Genomic DNA, 14,763 nt, shown 5'->3' on the forward strand with positions numbered 1-14,763 from the left:
GTCAACACAAATGGTTAGCAATTGCGTAGGAGACACATTTCCCTTACTTTTGTTTTTCCAATACCAATCCCGAGCAATAAATTGATGTTGATGGGTTTTTTTTGTTTTTGTTTTTTTGGCGAGAGTTTAGGAAGGGGAAGCAAAGTTGACGTAGCAGCGTGCATGGGCACTCAAGGCAGTAATAGCATCTGGGAACAAACCCCAAAAGCATCCTGTATTATTCAGAACGGGTGTTGCAAAATTTATTTGGTGTGCTCGGGATATTTTGTGTGTATACCATGGCAGCTAGCCAGCGACCTTGTACTGCCCATGTATAACATCTTTGGAAAATGTTTGTAATTACACCATCGCTGAAGTTTAGCATTAATACCAACGTGAAAGAGTTTGAACTGATTCCCAACAACGTAATGGTACACTTTTCTTCTGCGTCGACGGGTGTAATGGTAGAGCTAAATTTGTCCTAATATTTCTCTGTGAGGAGAAAACTGCTGAATCTCTATGTTTATTTTTTTCTTGCACTATAGAGTGCATTTGTGTGGTGGTGTCACACTGACCTTCAGGTCCAGGAAGGATTGAGTATAAAAATGACAAAATGTGAAGGTGTCTGTCTGAAATGCTTCAACGGGCAGGTGTTATTTGTAAAATAAATTGCGCTTATAAGGCTTTGAGGATGCAAGCCCACGTATGACCTACGAGGGTTCTATAGCCGTACGGTATTTCCCAACCTTTACTGATCCAAGACACATATGTGAAAAGCTCACGGCACACCATCCAGAAAAAAAAAAAAAATTGCTAATTTTCAAGCAGCTCACCTGATGATCTCTCGCAGCACACCAATTGGGAATCAATCACTTGACTATCGTAAAAGAGAGGAAGGAAAATGATCACAATGACCACCAAATATGATTTTCTATTTTTTTTGTCATCTTCATTGTCATTATTTTGTCATGTCATTATCTTATTTATCTGCAGGTGGTTTGATGCAGCACTGTAAAATGTTGCTGAATAAATCTTTCTGACAATGTTAAAAGGGAACATTATTGTCTTTGTATAAGGCATAATTTGGATGATACCGCTAAGAGGAAGGCCACCATGGACACATCATCAACGGGATGAGACTGAGAAGAGGAATTGAACAAGTAAATTATCTGCCTGTGTGGCGGTAGCGTTTCTCATTATAATTGCATTACATCACAAATGCGCCATCATGTAACATCATTATTTTTGGGTTTGTTCTATCTATTTCCAGAATGGAAATGGGAAAGCAGCGCCTGCTTTGTAGAGTGTACTGTGGAGACAGCAAAGACAGCAATATCCTTTTGAGAATTTGATTGGAGATAAGATGGCGCTCTCACTGTCTCCGCGGACTTAAGTTAAAAATAGACGTTTTGTCCCCCCCCCCCACCCCCCACCGTCGACTGTTGAAGACTAATGGTGCAACGTGAAACAGCTTTGCAAACATCCTCACAGCATTTCTCCCACATATTTCAGCATGTTTCATGTCCAAAAAGCTTCAGATGTGGCTGCTACAGTCTGGCGGTTGCGCTGAGAGAAGTACCTGGCTGGCTGGCCGCCGTTGGAAGCGCGACAGTCTTCAGGGGAACACGGGAGGAGATCGGGGGAATAAGGTTTTGACCAGGACCAGCTGTCACTTCCTATCCTCAAATGTTCTTGACGTTAACAGTCCTGCTGGGGAAACAGTTATTCATGACTTTAGGCAATCTTTTGCTTACAATCATTATATGGATTATTAGCCAGAGACTCTGTCAAATGTAATCACCTACATAGGGGATATTCAATTATGTACTGACTTGAAGGAGGGGCGGTGCATGTTGTTTTTGGCAAAGGGATAATATAAAATTATTAGGGCACCTTTACATAATGTTTACTTTTTCAGCAGCAGATGGATTAAAACTTTACCGTTTTGTTAGTTTGTTTCTTAGATGAGAGTTAGCACGAACGAACCATAAAAAAGGTATGTGAAAACAGATTTAGGACGGTTTCCTGTTCTTACAACATTAAACTTATATTTATCATTCATCTTTGTTGGACCAGAAATTATTGAAGGACCAAAATTGGAACCAGATAAGATTTGGCATTTGGGTTATGATTTCTTTATTATCAACACTGAAAATGACCCAATAACACCATTTTTAGCAATACAGTTTTAGTCAACACAGGTGAAAGAAACACCCTAGAAGCGAGTGAGATGTCCGGGTAAGACTCAAAGGAAATTGAAAGGACTAACTGGGACACGAAGCAAACAAATACATAGTGACATCACACAGGTGAAAGAACATTTGGAATGACAGGGAGTTGATTGGCTGGGACTCTTAGGAAACCAAGACTGACATGACACAGGTGTGAGAACATCAGGGAAGGAACGGTAATGCTTGTCCGAGACACAGACGGATTAAGAAAAAAACTCGTAAAACACAGGTGGGAGAACACCCAGCAAAGCAGAGAATTGAATTGATAAGACTTAAGGGAACCGTAACAGACTCACTGGGATACAAAGGAAACTAGCAAGAACTGACATGACATAGGTGAGTCAACATTCGTAATGGCGGGGAACTGACTTGCTGGTACTCTTAGGAAAGCAAGACTGACGTGACGCAGGCGAGAAGACACCAGGGAAGGGACGGTGATGCTTGTCCGAGACACAGGTCACAGAAAAAAAAACCTCCCAAGACCCAGATGGGAACTTGCTTAAGGATCGAAACTTCACATGTAATCAGCAAAGTTGAATCCAGCCAAATGGACCGTTCTTGTTTGTTAAAGACATTTCACCTATAATCCAAAAGGCCTAAAATTTAGAACTGAAGAAGATTTGCGGGATCAAAGGTGAAACATCTTCAATCAACAAGAACAGTCCGGTTTCCTTGATTAAACCTCTGCAGATTACCATGACCACAGACAACGTCACATGTAACAATACAGACTAAAGTTCATCCGAGTGTGCAGTATCATTTTACCAGTGTTAAAAATGTATTTATCTTGGATGAGTTTACAAAGAGGTCCTCGTGTACCTGACCTCCCCCCGTTTGGAGGGCTATTATATATATTTATATAAGCATTTGGCCGACCGGGGGGGAAAATCACAAATGTAACTCAGGCTGTGCCAAATAAAACACATGGCTGCCCAGTGAATAGGCTTCGAGCTAAGATGCGCTCAGCAGGCGCACAGGTGGAAAGTTCACATTCAGGTTTGGAAACAAACAAAAACAAAAGCCATCTGGATCCGACCGCTTGCATCATTACTGCACTGATCGCTGCGAACGGCCTTACTGTTTTTCACCTAAAAAGCTGCACCTTAAAACCGTGACAACAACAATGCCTCCCACTCCATAACAGACCAGGCAGAAGCCTTTGCTCTGGCCTGTGGGCTTGTGTTCACGTGTGCCAAACAAGAATGCATTCACTTGTTGAGGAATGACTCATTTGGAGTGCTTTCCTCCTCTCTCTCTCTCTCTCTCTCTCTCTCTCTCTCTCTCTATCTTGCTCGCACACTCACTCGCTCTGTGCTTCAGAGAAGCAATATCTTGGTGGTGGTGCTTATCACAAACATGTCGCTGAGTGTGCAGCCGTGTCTTATTCATTGCAAACTGACCAAAACATCTATCAGCTCCAGACCGATTGCTGTTGATGAATAACCGCTTATAAAGGGGAGTAACACCTGAACCATTCATTTTGCTTCCCGTTGTTTTTTGGTTTCCACTGGTGGTGTTGAAAAAACGGAATTATTCTTGAAGATTCTTGTCCCAAACCTTCCACGAGTCGATGACACCGAAAACTACAACGACGGGAAAAAAATAAATAAAAATCTCCATTATTCACTCCGAAAATCAGGCTCTCTTTTTTTAAAGGAATAATTAGGATTGCAATTGTCTGCTCTCGTAAGCGCCGACGTCACTCAGATTTTACTCTCTGAGGACACGATAACAGTTATGACGGAGACTTCTTTGGGTTAATTGTTTGTATTTTACGTAGCGGACGCCTGGTGTATCGGTGCAAACGGGTATGATGAGGAAAAGGAGTGAGGGGGAGTCGAGGTGTCTGTTTAATTTTCCTTAATTGTTGGAGACAGCCGAGCTTCTCAGGAGGAAAAACTTTTTCCGCTGCAAACAGCTCAGACCGATTAACAGTTCGTACGAATGTAAATTGTCTCTCACCTCGTTGAGCCCAAACATTATTCCCTGGAGTCCGCAGAACCAGAAATTGCTGGAGTCTACAGCATTTAAACACTGCACTCAGAAGAATCTCAAGTGGCTCTACCTGCACAATCTAATGAGATCCAGTATGAGCTACATCAAAACAAATTGGATTTTACAAAGTAGCTTAGTCTGTAAAAACTTTACTGAAAGGACGCAAGATTTATGACAAAACTAATATGGGACAAATACAGTGTATGATTAAATAATAATGCTGAGGTTTTATTGATTATTAGAGTTGTTGAACGGTACCTATCTTTTTTTTTTCTTTGTTTCTTTTTTGGATTTAAAAAATGGACATACCTGGTTTTAAATGGACAGACACTGGATAGTATTTTATAATATTAGCTACATGAGAAGGTCAAAATATGACAAATGGCTCAAGACGATGCAGTGCTATTCTACACTCCTTAAAATCACAATAATAAAAAATTGTCAGAGCAATACATCTCTGACAAAACTAAGCATTATTGTGTTCCACTAAGGTTTTGTGTGTGTGCATAATATTGGTTACACTATTATTTTGTATTTTTTTTTTTTTTTTTTAATGAGAGCTCAAAACAGGCCAAAAATGGTATCTCTGTTTTTATGTTTTTCTGACATGATGACCTTGCTTTTCAAGGTTATGAGTTTCAATTAAACTGACCTTGAAAAATTGTTTTTTTTTTAATTATTTATGTTTATGCCTTTGAAGTGTTTTTCGTAAAGATATTTACTATTACTGTGTTAGCGTTGGATAGCGCATTTTGACTTGTGTACAATTTGGATTATGTCGCTGTCAGAGGAATGCAACTCTGTCATAAACCGAGGACCAGCCAGTAAAAAAAAATTGTAAAATCGGAAAAAAATTGAAGTAGTCCCAGTGGGATAATACTGTCGTAAATGAATATGGATTTCTGATCTTCATCTTTGTAAAAGGTAATTTCTCTATCAGCTCCTTGCAGTGTACAAAATGGTCACGATCCATGGCAACACATTTTTATGAAGTATATATTCTGAGTGGTCTGCATCAGCAAAGAGCAGATGGCGAGGAAGGCCCGTTTAGCGCCATCGCTTTAGTCACCTACCCACCTGAATGACCCACGTCAAGTTCAGCAGCTGATGCGACAACAGAAATAGAAATTAACAAAAACGAGGCGGTGAGAATTTGCCGTTGTTTACCGCGGTTCCACTCGACGGCCGTGCACCCATTTGCCATGCACGGAAGAATTAGCTTGTTTATCAGCTTTCTGATTTCCGTCACCGCTTGACATTTCAGATGCACATGATCCATGACTGATGATGATGATGGTGATTGTGGCACACCATGAAAACAGAGAGAGGGAAGTGTTTGTGCTTGCGTTGTCCTATAATTAAATGTATGGTGTTTAGTGTTACGCTGGATGAGGACAATAGCTTTTTATGCCTCCCAAAAAGGTAACCTTGAACGATTGGACATGCTTTGCGAGACACACGGCACATTACCAATGACATCGTCTCCATAGAGTAGGAAATTGCTTGTTCCAAGGTGATTCCATATAAGCTTCTTTTTATGGCCATGGTGCACCACCTAACCGAACTTCAGGAATGGCGAGAGAAGAGCTCTCCTTGAAAAGGTCGGAAGTAGGGAATAAACACTTTAGCCATTCATTACTAGTGGAAAGCGAGGGCACCTAATGAAAGCGAATCTTCTCTCTAGTCACTCGGCAGTCTGCAGATATGTTTAATTTCCCTAACACGGGCCAGGGAGTATGCACAGCACCATACCGTCGAGAGACAAACACAACCCAGAGGGAAATTACCCATCAGGAAGGCAATACTGTTACTTGAGATGCAATTACTAGGCCACTTGCCAGATTTTCAGCCTGGAAACCAATGGCCATGTGTGTGGGCAACGTATGCGCATGAGCGGGTGGTCGATATGTGCATAACCGCATCTTATGTTATGCAGGTTAAATTGGATTCTTTGCGCAAAGGAGACTTCATTTAGAATACGTCCACAGTGCAAATGATTGATGTGACAATATCGTTACAAGTGTAGGCCGGAGACAAGGAGGGCGCGGGTGTTGTGATATCACAAGCAAGCGTGGAAAAAAAAAAAAAAGTAATGGAGGAAAGCTGCTTTTATAAACAGAATTATGGAGACTTTTCCTCATTTCCGTGACAGCAACAGACGCCATAATTGCACTTTGCTCTGCTCGTTTACGCGCTCATTTAGCGAGCAAACATCACTTGTGAGGGAGGAAAAGCGTAGTTTTGAATTGTGCTTTGCAAGAAAGCTTGCACACTTATGTTTGTGATCAGTTAATTAAGAGTCATAGAGGATTTAATGGATCAATTTGGCGGCGGGATCACAGAGTCCACAAAAGGAGAAGCGAGCGCGGATTGGAATGAGCATCAGTGTAAACATTTGATAAGCTTTTCGCCGGAGGCTAATGCTATGCTGTATTATTAGTGATACCAAAATAGAAACAGCAATGCCACCGCGACTGCTGTATTCGCCACCAGGCTGAGATGAACATCGAAGGCCATGGCAAATGGCTTTCCGCGGGATGTATTCCTGAAGTGAGGGACGTTCCTATTGAACACAAATAATCACCTTGAATCTCCTAATGAATCACGTATGCCATCAATGAGAAAGGGAAGAAAAGACCTGCCCGCACCCATTGGAAAGAAATGAAGGGAAGGAATAGTGAATAAAGCTGCCTGCACAGAATGTAAGCATAATATGCATAATAAATGTATGACAAAACAATACCCCAGGCGCCCCGGTATTAATGATATGCAGCCGAGTCATTATTAAAGTTCCAAAACAGCTCCTGGAGTAACACAGATGGAGTCAATTAAGCAATGAGCATGCTCGCTCGGTTGCCGTTTCATCTTCTTGTCTTTTATCTGGCTTTTATCTCCGGCACATTACTCCGTGGATGTAATTATTTCAGCTGCTACGATGGGTTGCTCATCACAACATAATACCCAGTGTTAATAGTTGAAATTGCTTTGTATGTCTTTTTAATTCTTAAGTAGTCTTCGGTCGCAGAAACGACAATCGGCTGAGTTGCGCCCCTCGCAAATGTTTGAAAATTCAGCCACTGAAGCCAGTTTGACTTGGGCACATGAAATTTGGGAGACATGTCGATCATGACCCACAAAACGTCTCAAGAACCCAAGCTTAAAAAGACGCAAAGAGTCTGGCATTTTGTTTTGAAGTGATCATTATAGAATAATTTTGGCTAGTTCCAACTGTCCTCTAAAAAAATGAACTCAAGCCCGAAGCCAGTTTAACTTAGTGACGTGAAACTCGGTTGACATCTCTATCATGAGTAGATCCAAATAAATGCCCCAAAAGACACAGAGGTCTGCCATTTTAGTTTAAAGCAACCATTTAATAATATATTTAGCCTATGTTGCACCTGCCCCCAAAGCAAGTTTCACTTAGCCATATGAAATTTGGTGGAGATGTCCGTCACGGGAAAACCCACAAAAAAAAGTCTCAAGAAACTATCCTTAAAAAAATACAGGAAGACTTAATTTTTTGGGGGGGAAAACATAAATTTTAGAGGAATTGTTGCCTTTTCCAGTGGGCGTTAAAAAAGACCTTGCCCCCAAAGATCGTGTGTTTCACTTAGCAACATGGAATTTGGTAGGCGTGGTTATCATGGGTACACCCACAAATACGTCTCAAGAAACCATGTTAAAAAAAGACGCAGTAAGTCTCAAAGTTAGTTTTTAAGCATCCATTATAGAATAATTTTGGCTATTTCCAATGGGCCTTCAAAAATGACCTTGCACCCGAAGACAGTTTCCCTTATTTAGCAAAAAAAAAGGTCTCAAGAACTTAAAAAGACACAGGAAGTTTGCCGTTGCACCTGCCATTTTTTATATTTTTATTTTGTAATCAAATGCTACCAAGTTTGAAGAACATTAGACAAATAACAGACTTAATAGCAAAGAATGAGTTCTCATTGAAACATGACGATTCACCATGAATCAATCAATCCGTTTCTGGCTGTGTCCTAATCTCAAAAATGTCTTTTTGTGTGTTTCCTTCCCAGGGACCTGATGCCTTCTACGCTGGAGGGGCAGATCACCATGGAGAAGACCCCCAGTTACTTTGTGACCAACCAAGCGCCCAAGCGCATCCACACTATGGCCAGAGGACATCAAGCTTATTATTGTGGTGCGTAATCCAGTCACCAGAGCCATTTCAGACTACACGCAGACTCTGTCCAAGAAGCCCGAGATCCCGACCTTTGAGGTTCTTGCCTTCAAAAACCGAACCCTTGGTCTTATAGACGCCTCGTGGAGCGCTTTACGCATCGGAATATACGCACTGCACCTGGAGAGCTGGATGCAGTACTTCCCTCTTTCCCAAATGCACTTTGTCAGTGGCGAAAGACTTATCGTGGACCCTGCGGGTGAGATGGCCAAAGTCCAGGACTTCTTGGGCCTCAAGAGAATCGTCACAGACAAACATTTTTACTTCAACAAGACGAAAGGCTTCCCTTGTCTGAAGAAGCCCGAGGACAGCAGCACTCCCCGCTGCCTGGGCAAGTCTAAAGGAAGAACTCACCCCAAAATAGAGCCGGACGTGATTCGGCGGCTGCACAAGTTCTATAAGCCCTTTAACATGATGTTCTACCAAATGACAGGCCAGAACTTTGAATGGGAGCAGCAGGAGGAGAGCATATCGCGGGGCTCTCTGGTCTAGCAGGACCAGCCACCACCAGCCTCCTACGAACTTGACTAAACAAAAACAATTGCGTTCTGTTCCGTCTTCGGACGGCACGCTTGGACACAATCATGGCGCTGTCCATTTGCTCTCTCTCTCTTCCCCCTCTCAAATCTAATGTTGATGATGATGGAAAATGAATATTGTACATACCAAAACATAAAATATATTTATATTTGTGAAATGAGATGATCTTTTTGTTTGCTTTCAAAAGGATAATGCAGATGTTTTTCTTTATAATAACTCACAGAAGTATGTGACGTTATGACATGATGGTGACACTGGCTAACCTGCTAAAACATTTATTGTTTTAATAAAATTATTACTACCGACCTCTAAAGTGACAAGGCAACAAAATGTGACCGTGCAGTTCTTTTCAACGAGTCCCAATTCTGACTTTATCGTCAAAATGTGACTGGTAATATTTCTGCCAATTTAAGAAGCCAATATATATTGAGTGGTACTAGCCGTCCACCAGCTGTATGGAAGTAGCTGAAGGAAAATGTCAAACGATAAGTTAAATGTTCCTTTTATAACCTTCAGGGATTACTGTTCATGTCCATATGTCAACAAGAGAAGCATATTGATTTTGAAAGATACCCAAAATAGGAGTCCAAAGGTTCTCTCAAGATTCTTGTTGAAAAACCCCATTTGAAGTGTATTTGTTTATATTTAAACATAAATCATACTTGTGCCAATTTTTTAATGAGAAAATTGTAATTTCATAAGGGATTGGCAGGTATCAGATTCTGATCATATGATAACCATGAGCAAAAACAACACTCTTTCACGGTATCACGGTATTGAAATGTTCGGGCAAATAACTTTGCCATTGAATGCACCCTGTAGGTTTATTGGTAAACGTGAAAAGCAAACAAAGATTCTTTTCTCAATACAATGAAAATGTAGTACAACAGTAAAAGTACTAATTTCTCAGAAAATGAGTAACCACTTCGCTGCTTTTCTACGCTTCGTCACATAATGTCTGAGTGGAAACGAACTAATGTTGGCGATGCTAGTTAGCTAGCTACCTGCCTCGGTAGCAAGAATAGAATATTAATTTCACCAATTGTAAACAGGCTAACTCTCGCAACTGTTCACTGTTCACAAACATTCATTTTAAGACAGTGTTTTAGTAATATATTAACGCTGCCTCGAACTTGTCAAAGAGTGATAGGTGGCGCTCTCATAAATGCTCTCTCTCGTGATATCCTTACTCTACCAAGCCACGATACACCAACAACGGCAACCAAAAAGAGCGGCAAAAACAACCTATAACTATATTCTTCTCTCGGAAAAAGACATGCCATGCGCTGCTTGATAAAATAACGAGGAGATAAAATCATTTCTTTCACACATCTAGCTATTCATTTTCAAAAAGGTATCCAACTATTTTGGAACGTCGAATAACAAAGTAGCAAACACGCGCGAAACTCTGCAGCGCACCACTTCGTGACCTGCGGTGTTGCGTCACATTGAAGAACGACACCGAAGGTCCCCGCGAACGTTTGTTAACAAACATCTGCTGCCACGCTCTCCTCTGTCGTTAGAGATTAATGGCTTGTTAAATAAGCTGCTGCTGCCGGAACACTGGCAATGTCAGGGAGTGTTTTCCATCAAGGAAAAAAAAAAAACTAAATACCATACCCTACATATGTTACTAGCCATCAATGGAAGCCAAACCGCATTTTCACTCAGACATTTGTCAAGAGAAGCGCTAACTAGTGAGCAGAAACGTGGATAAACTCGAGCAAAAAAGTAGGACCTCCGACAAGGCCCATTAATTCTCATTTGGATCAAGTCCAAGTTGTACATCATAGATGCTAACCTCCTGGACATGCCTGAAATTTGCCTTGGAGATTTAAGCATTTAAGCAAAGGAGAATTAGGGTCATACGGGGAACAAAAAAAACAAAAAACAAAATCGAATTCGAACAGATTAGTCAGAATATTGTGGAAAAAGTCAAACTTAATCTTGTATTCTTTTTCTGATTGTATGAAGACTCCCATAAATTACATTGTCTCGTAAAATGCTGATTTCTGAATTTTTTTTTCTTTTCCCATTCAAGTCATCACTCAATTCTTGTAAAAAATAATTCACTTTCCCACACAGATGTCCCCCCCCCCCCCCTCCCTCAACATTCTTACTTCATTCTAATAAATAGAAATTTTCCTCACAAATCAAAATTTCCGTTCAAATTACATTGTCATCCATCCATCCATTTTCTGTATCGCTTATCCTCACTTGGGTCGCGGGCCTGCTGGAGCCTATCCCAGCTGTCTTCGGGCGAGAGGCGTTGTACACACTGAACTGGTCGCCAGCCAATCGCAGGGCACTTATAAACAAATAACCCTTCACACTGACATTCACACCTAGGGGAAACTTAAGAGTCTTCAATCAACCTACCATGCATGTTTTTGGAATGTGGGAGGAAACCGGAGTGCCTGGAGAAAACCCACACAGGCACGGGGAGAACCGGGATTTGAAACCCGGTGAGGCAGATGTGCTAACCAGTCGCCCACCGTGCCGCCCATGTCATGATTCACAAAATGGTGACTTCCTACCATAAAAATGTTTTAAAAAGTGTTCGTGTGAATTTAAAATTTGTCATACCTTTATGACTTTATTTTTATAATTCTGATTATCTTCATAGAACACAATTAATTTGGCACTTACACTTGTCCGTGCCCTATGCTTCTAAAACATTTTCACATGGAAAAAATAAATAAACAAAACAAGGTTCCTAAATGCCCCTGTGATGAAACAAGAGGAACATGGCCAATCTGTTTGTTTATTTTATTACTTTGCATAACTCGCCGTGTGTGTCTGGACTTTCATCACCTGAGACAATCGATAGGTCTGACGAGTCAATAAATAAGTCGGCCACAGATCACTGGTCGCCACGGCTATGATGCATCGCTCCGTTAATCCCGGCTGTTCCGCCGCCAGACGTGGCTGGACGGGCGCTGCTTTCAGCAGAGCACTCAGTCACCCTGCGAAGGAAGGCTGGCACTGGTGCCTCCTTTTAACATGGAGCCATTGATTCCATCAAGGAGAGTCCCACGCTGTCCTTCGTGGCGCTAACCTTGAACACTTCGCTGCCAGAGCAAGCCTCCCAAAGTCAATGTCTAACTTCTATTTTGAGGCCTTTTCTCGCCGGGGCTGTTTCCTCAAATTCATTTTTTTTCATGAGAAAAATCTGAATATCGTACAAAAGTTCCTATCAGGACAGGAGTTCACCCAGAAAACAGGTTCGCGGACTTCCTGTGTATGCTGCAATCACGAGCATGCCGGTAACTACAGGTTGTTGACATGATTGTTTGAAGCCAAAGTTGCTAAAATTTAGTTTACTTTAAAGATGGTGTCTTTGGTCAAAAGTTGAATTGTGTGACTAGCATTTTGTCAGAATACCAATGTTATCTTAAAAATACCGCACAGGCTGTTGAACACTTCCATGATCAGCCTGAATTACACCTCGACGTGGTCTTCATGAAGCTGTTCCTCATGGAAGAGCCTAAACCCCCCCAGATCCCGCCGTGCTATTAGGACTGGATGGACACGTCCTTCTTTTAACAGCTTCGTATCTGCTTCTCCTCTTTAGAAGAAAAGCCAGGGCTTTCCGTTAAACAAGTCACAAATACATACTGCAAAGCTGCGGCCTACTTTACGTCCAAACCAGCGGGAAAAGTCACTTCCTGTAAGGTCGCTTAGCAATAAGAGCTAAATATGGGCACCGTCATGCCTGCACCGTGCAAACTATGTGCAGTGTGAACGTGCCTTAACCCTTTTTTTTTTTAGTTAATATGCCAAATTTTAAATAAAACATTACATTATACATTTTTTATTGTTGATTAGTTATTTACATTTTAAATTTAAAATAAATGTTCATCTTTTTTTAATATACATCATTATAATGTATAGTCTGCAATATCATTCAGTATCAAATATTTTGTTGTCACCAACTGTCAATTTGTTTCACTTGAAAAAGATGAAATTCTACATTACACTATTCCATTGGTTGATTTTCACACTGCACTAGAAGCATAAAACTGAAAAAAAAAAATCGTACATTTTGTTGACAAAAGATGAAAATAAAATAATAGAGTAGATATTGAAAATAACTTGACATTTTCAAAAAGATTGCTGATGTAAAGAAGCTGAATTAATACCCAAGAAGCATTAAGACCCTTTTTATATTTTCCATGTGCATACATCTGGTACTGTAAAGGCCAGGAAAGATGTACAGGTTAAAATCAGATTACCATACATTATCACAAATTAAAATATACTAATAGGTCTGGGTTCCTATGGAAAGGCACCGGCAGAGGGCCTCTGCTCTAACCTGTTAAATATGCACTTATTTGCATTGCTGCAGTCCCTTGCATTGGGGAGCTGAAACTTTGATCCAAATCTGTTAATAACACACAAACACACGCGCACACACTCTTTCCAATGCTACCTCCTACTCGTTTGTTTCTCAGCCAGAGTGCTGTGATCCATCCTGCGAGAGTTACAATGCATGAAAGGCATGCTAAGTTGTCCTTGAACTGTTCGTCCCAGCGGGGATCATGCGGCGTTATGTGGCTCATCAGCGTCCCCGGCACGCCGTTAAAGACAACGGCCGATGATAAATGAGCGTCGCCCACGCGTCAAACTGTCACCGCCCTTTCCGAGACGTCGTCGTCGGGTTCAATACGTGATTGTCATTTGTGACAATGAGGGAAGAGGCGCAAAAACAAATGTCAAGGATTTGTGATGATATACAGATAAAACAACTATTTTGGGCATGATTTTAGCATGGAACATGTTGCAGCCATAAAATTCCAAGTTAATGATTATTTGCTAAAAACAATAAAGTTCAGCAGTTTGAACATTAAATATCTTGTCTTTGTAGTGTATTCAATTAAATATAGGCCGAACATGATTTGCAAATCATTGCATTTTGTTTTTATTTATGTTTAACACAACGTTCCAACTTCATTGGAATTGGGGGAAAAAAAATAAACGAAAATTATCTTTACAGAACGAGACTAACAAACACCAACAGCAGAGAACGAGGATCTTGCATTTACTTCAAGTGAGTGGCTGTCGGCAAAGGTAAGGGGGGGGGGGGGAATTCAATTGCTACATTTTTCTACCGTCGACTTTTATGGGTAGCTAAAGTTTGACTGAGTGTGGGGGTGGATCGCCACAAGGACTCTTGGTTTTGTGTGTGCGTGTGTGTGCGTGCGCGTGTAGCTGCAGGTCCTGTAGCAACAACAGCAATGCCAAACTGCTGGAGGACCGCACTCCCACACCCAGCTGGTGAAGGGAAGGGGGGTATGGCACTGGAAAGAATCGGCACGAGAGCCAGCTGGTTTTGGCAGCCTCTGAAGTCACTCATTTCCTAATGGACTTCATCAAATATTTGTGTTTGCACAAAGTGCCATGTGTGAACACACAGCAAACAATAAAATGTGCCGTTTTTGTTGTTTCAATAACACGGGCTGCCACATTCGCCGATATGAAAATAGATACTTGCTGGGGATTGCTGTACTTTTTTTTTTTTTACATTAAGAAAGTTATCGTACATATTGATAATGTAGTTAATGAGCTTAAACGTGCAGTTATCAGGGTCAACTAGATCATCCACCAGGGGGCAACTACATCCACCACTTGAACGTAAACGTCTCCAGTTTAATGCGTCAGCCGGCTGATTTCCAATATGGCATATAAACGCCTTCGAGTGTTGTCTCTGCGCTGTAGCGTGGAGGCAATCTTCATTAGAACAATAATATTACAAAACATCTTCGAATGGCTTCCTGCGTCTACCCGATCGGAGTCATCAGCGTAAGTAATCAT

The 14,763-nt window shown here is 41.2% G+C and overlaps 1 protein-coding gene across 1 annotated transcript in view; it reads left to right on the forward strand.

Moving 5' to 3' along the window:
• hs3st4 (heparan sulfate (glucosamine) 3-O-sulfotransferase 4) overlaps positions 1-11,048 on the forward strand; it is an 83,397-nt gene extending 72,349 nt beyond the window's left edge. Inside the window, 2 exon segments of the mRNA XM_061700782.1 lie at positions 8,246-8,348; positions 8,350-11,048. Coding sequence (XP_061556766.1) covers positions 8,246-8,348; positions 8,350-8,901 — 655 coding nt within the window. The 3' untranslated portion in view covers positions 8,902-11,048.
• The last annotated feature ends 3,715 nt before the right edge of the window (positions 11,049-14,763 follow it).

The sequence above is a fragment of the Phycodurus eques genome, chromosome 16, assembly GCF_024500275.1.
Source record: "Phycodurus eques isolate BA_2022a chromosome 16, UOR_Pequ_1.1, whole genome shotgun sequence".
NCBI classification, from domain to species: domain Eukaryota; kingdom Metazoa; phylum Chordata; class Actinopteri; order Syngnathiformes; family Syngnathidae; genus Phycodurus; species Phycodurus eques.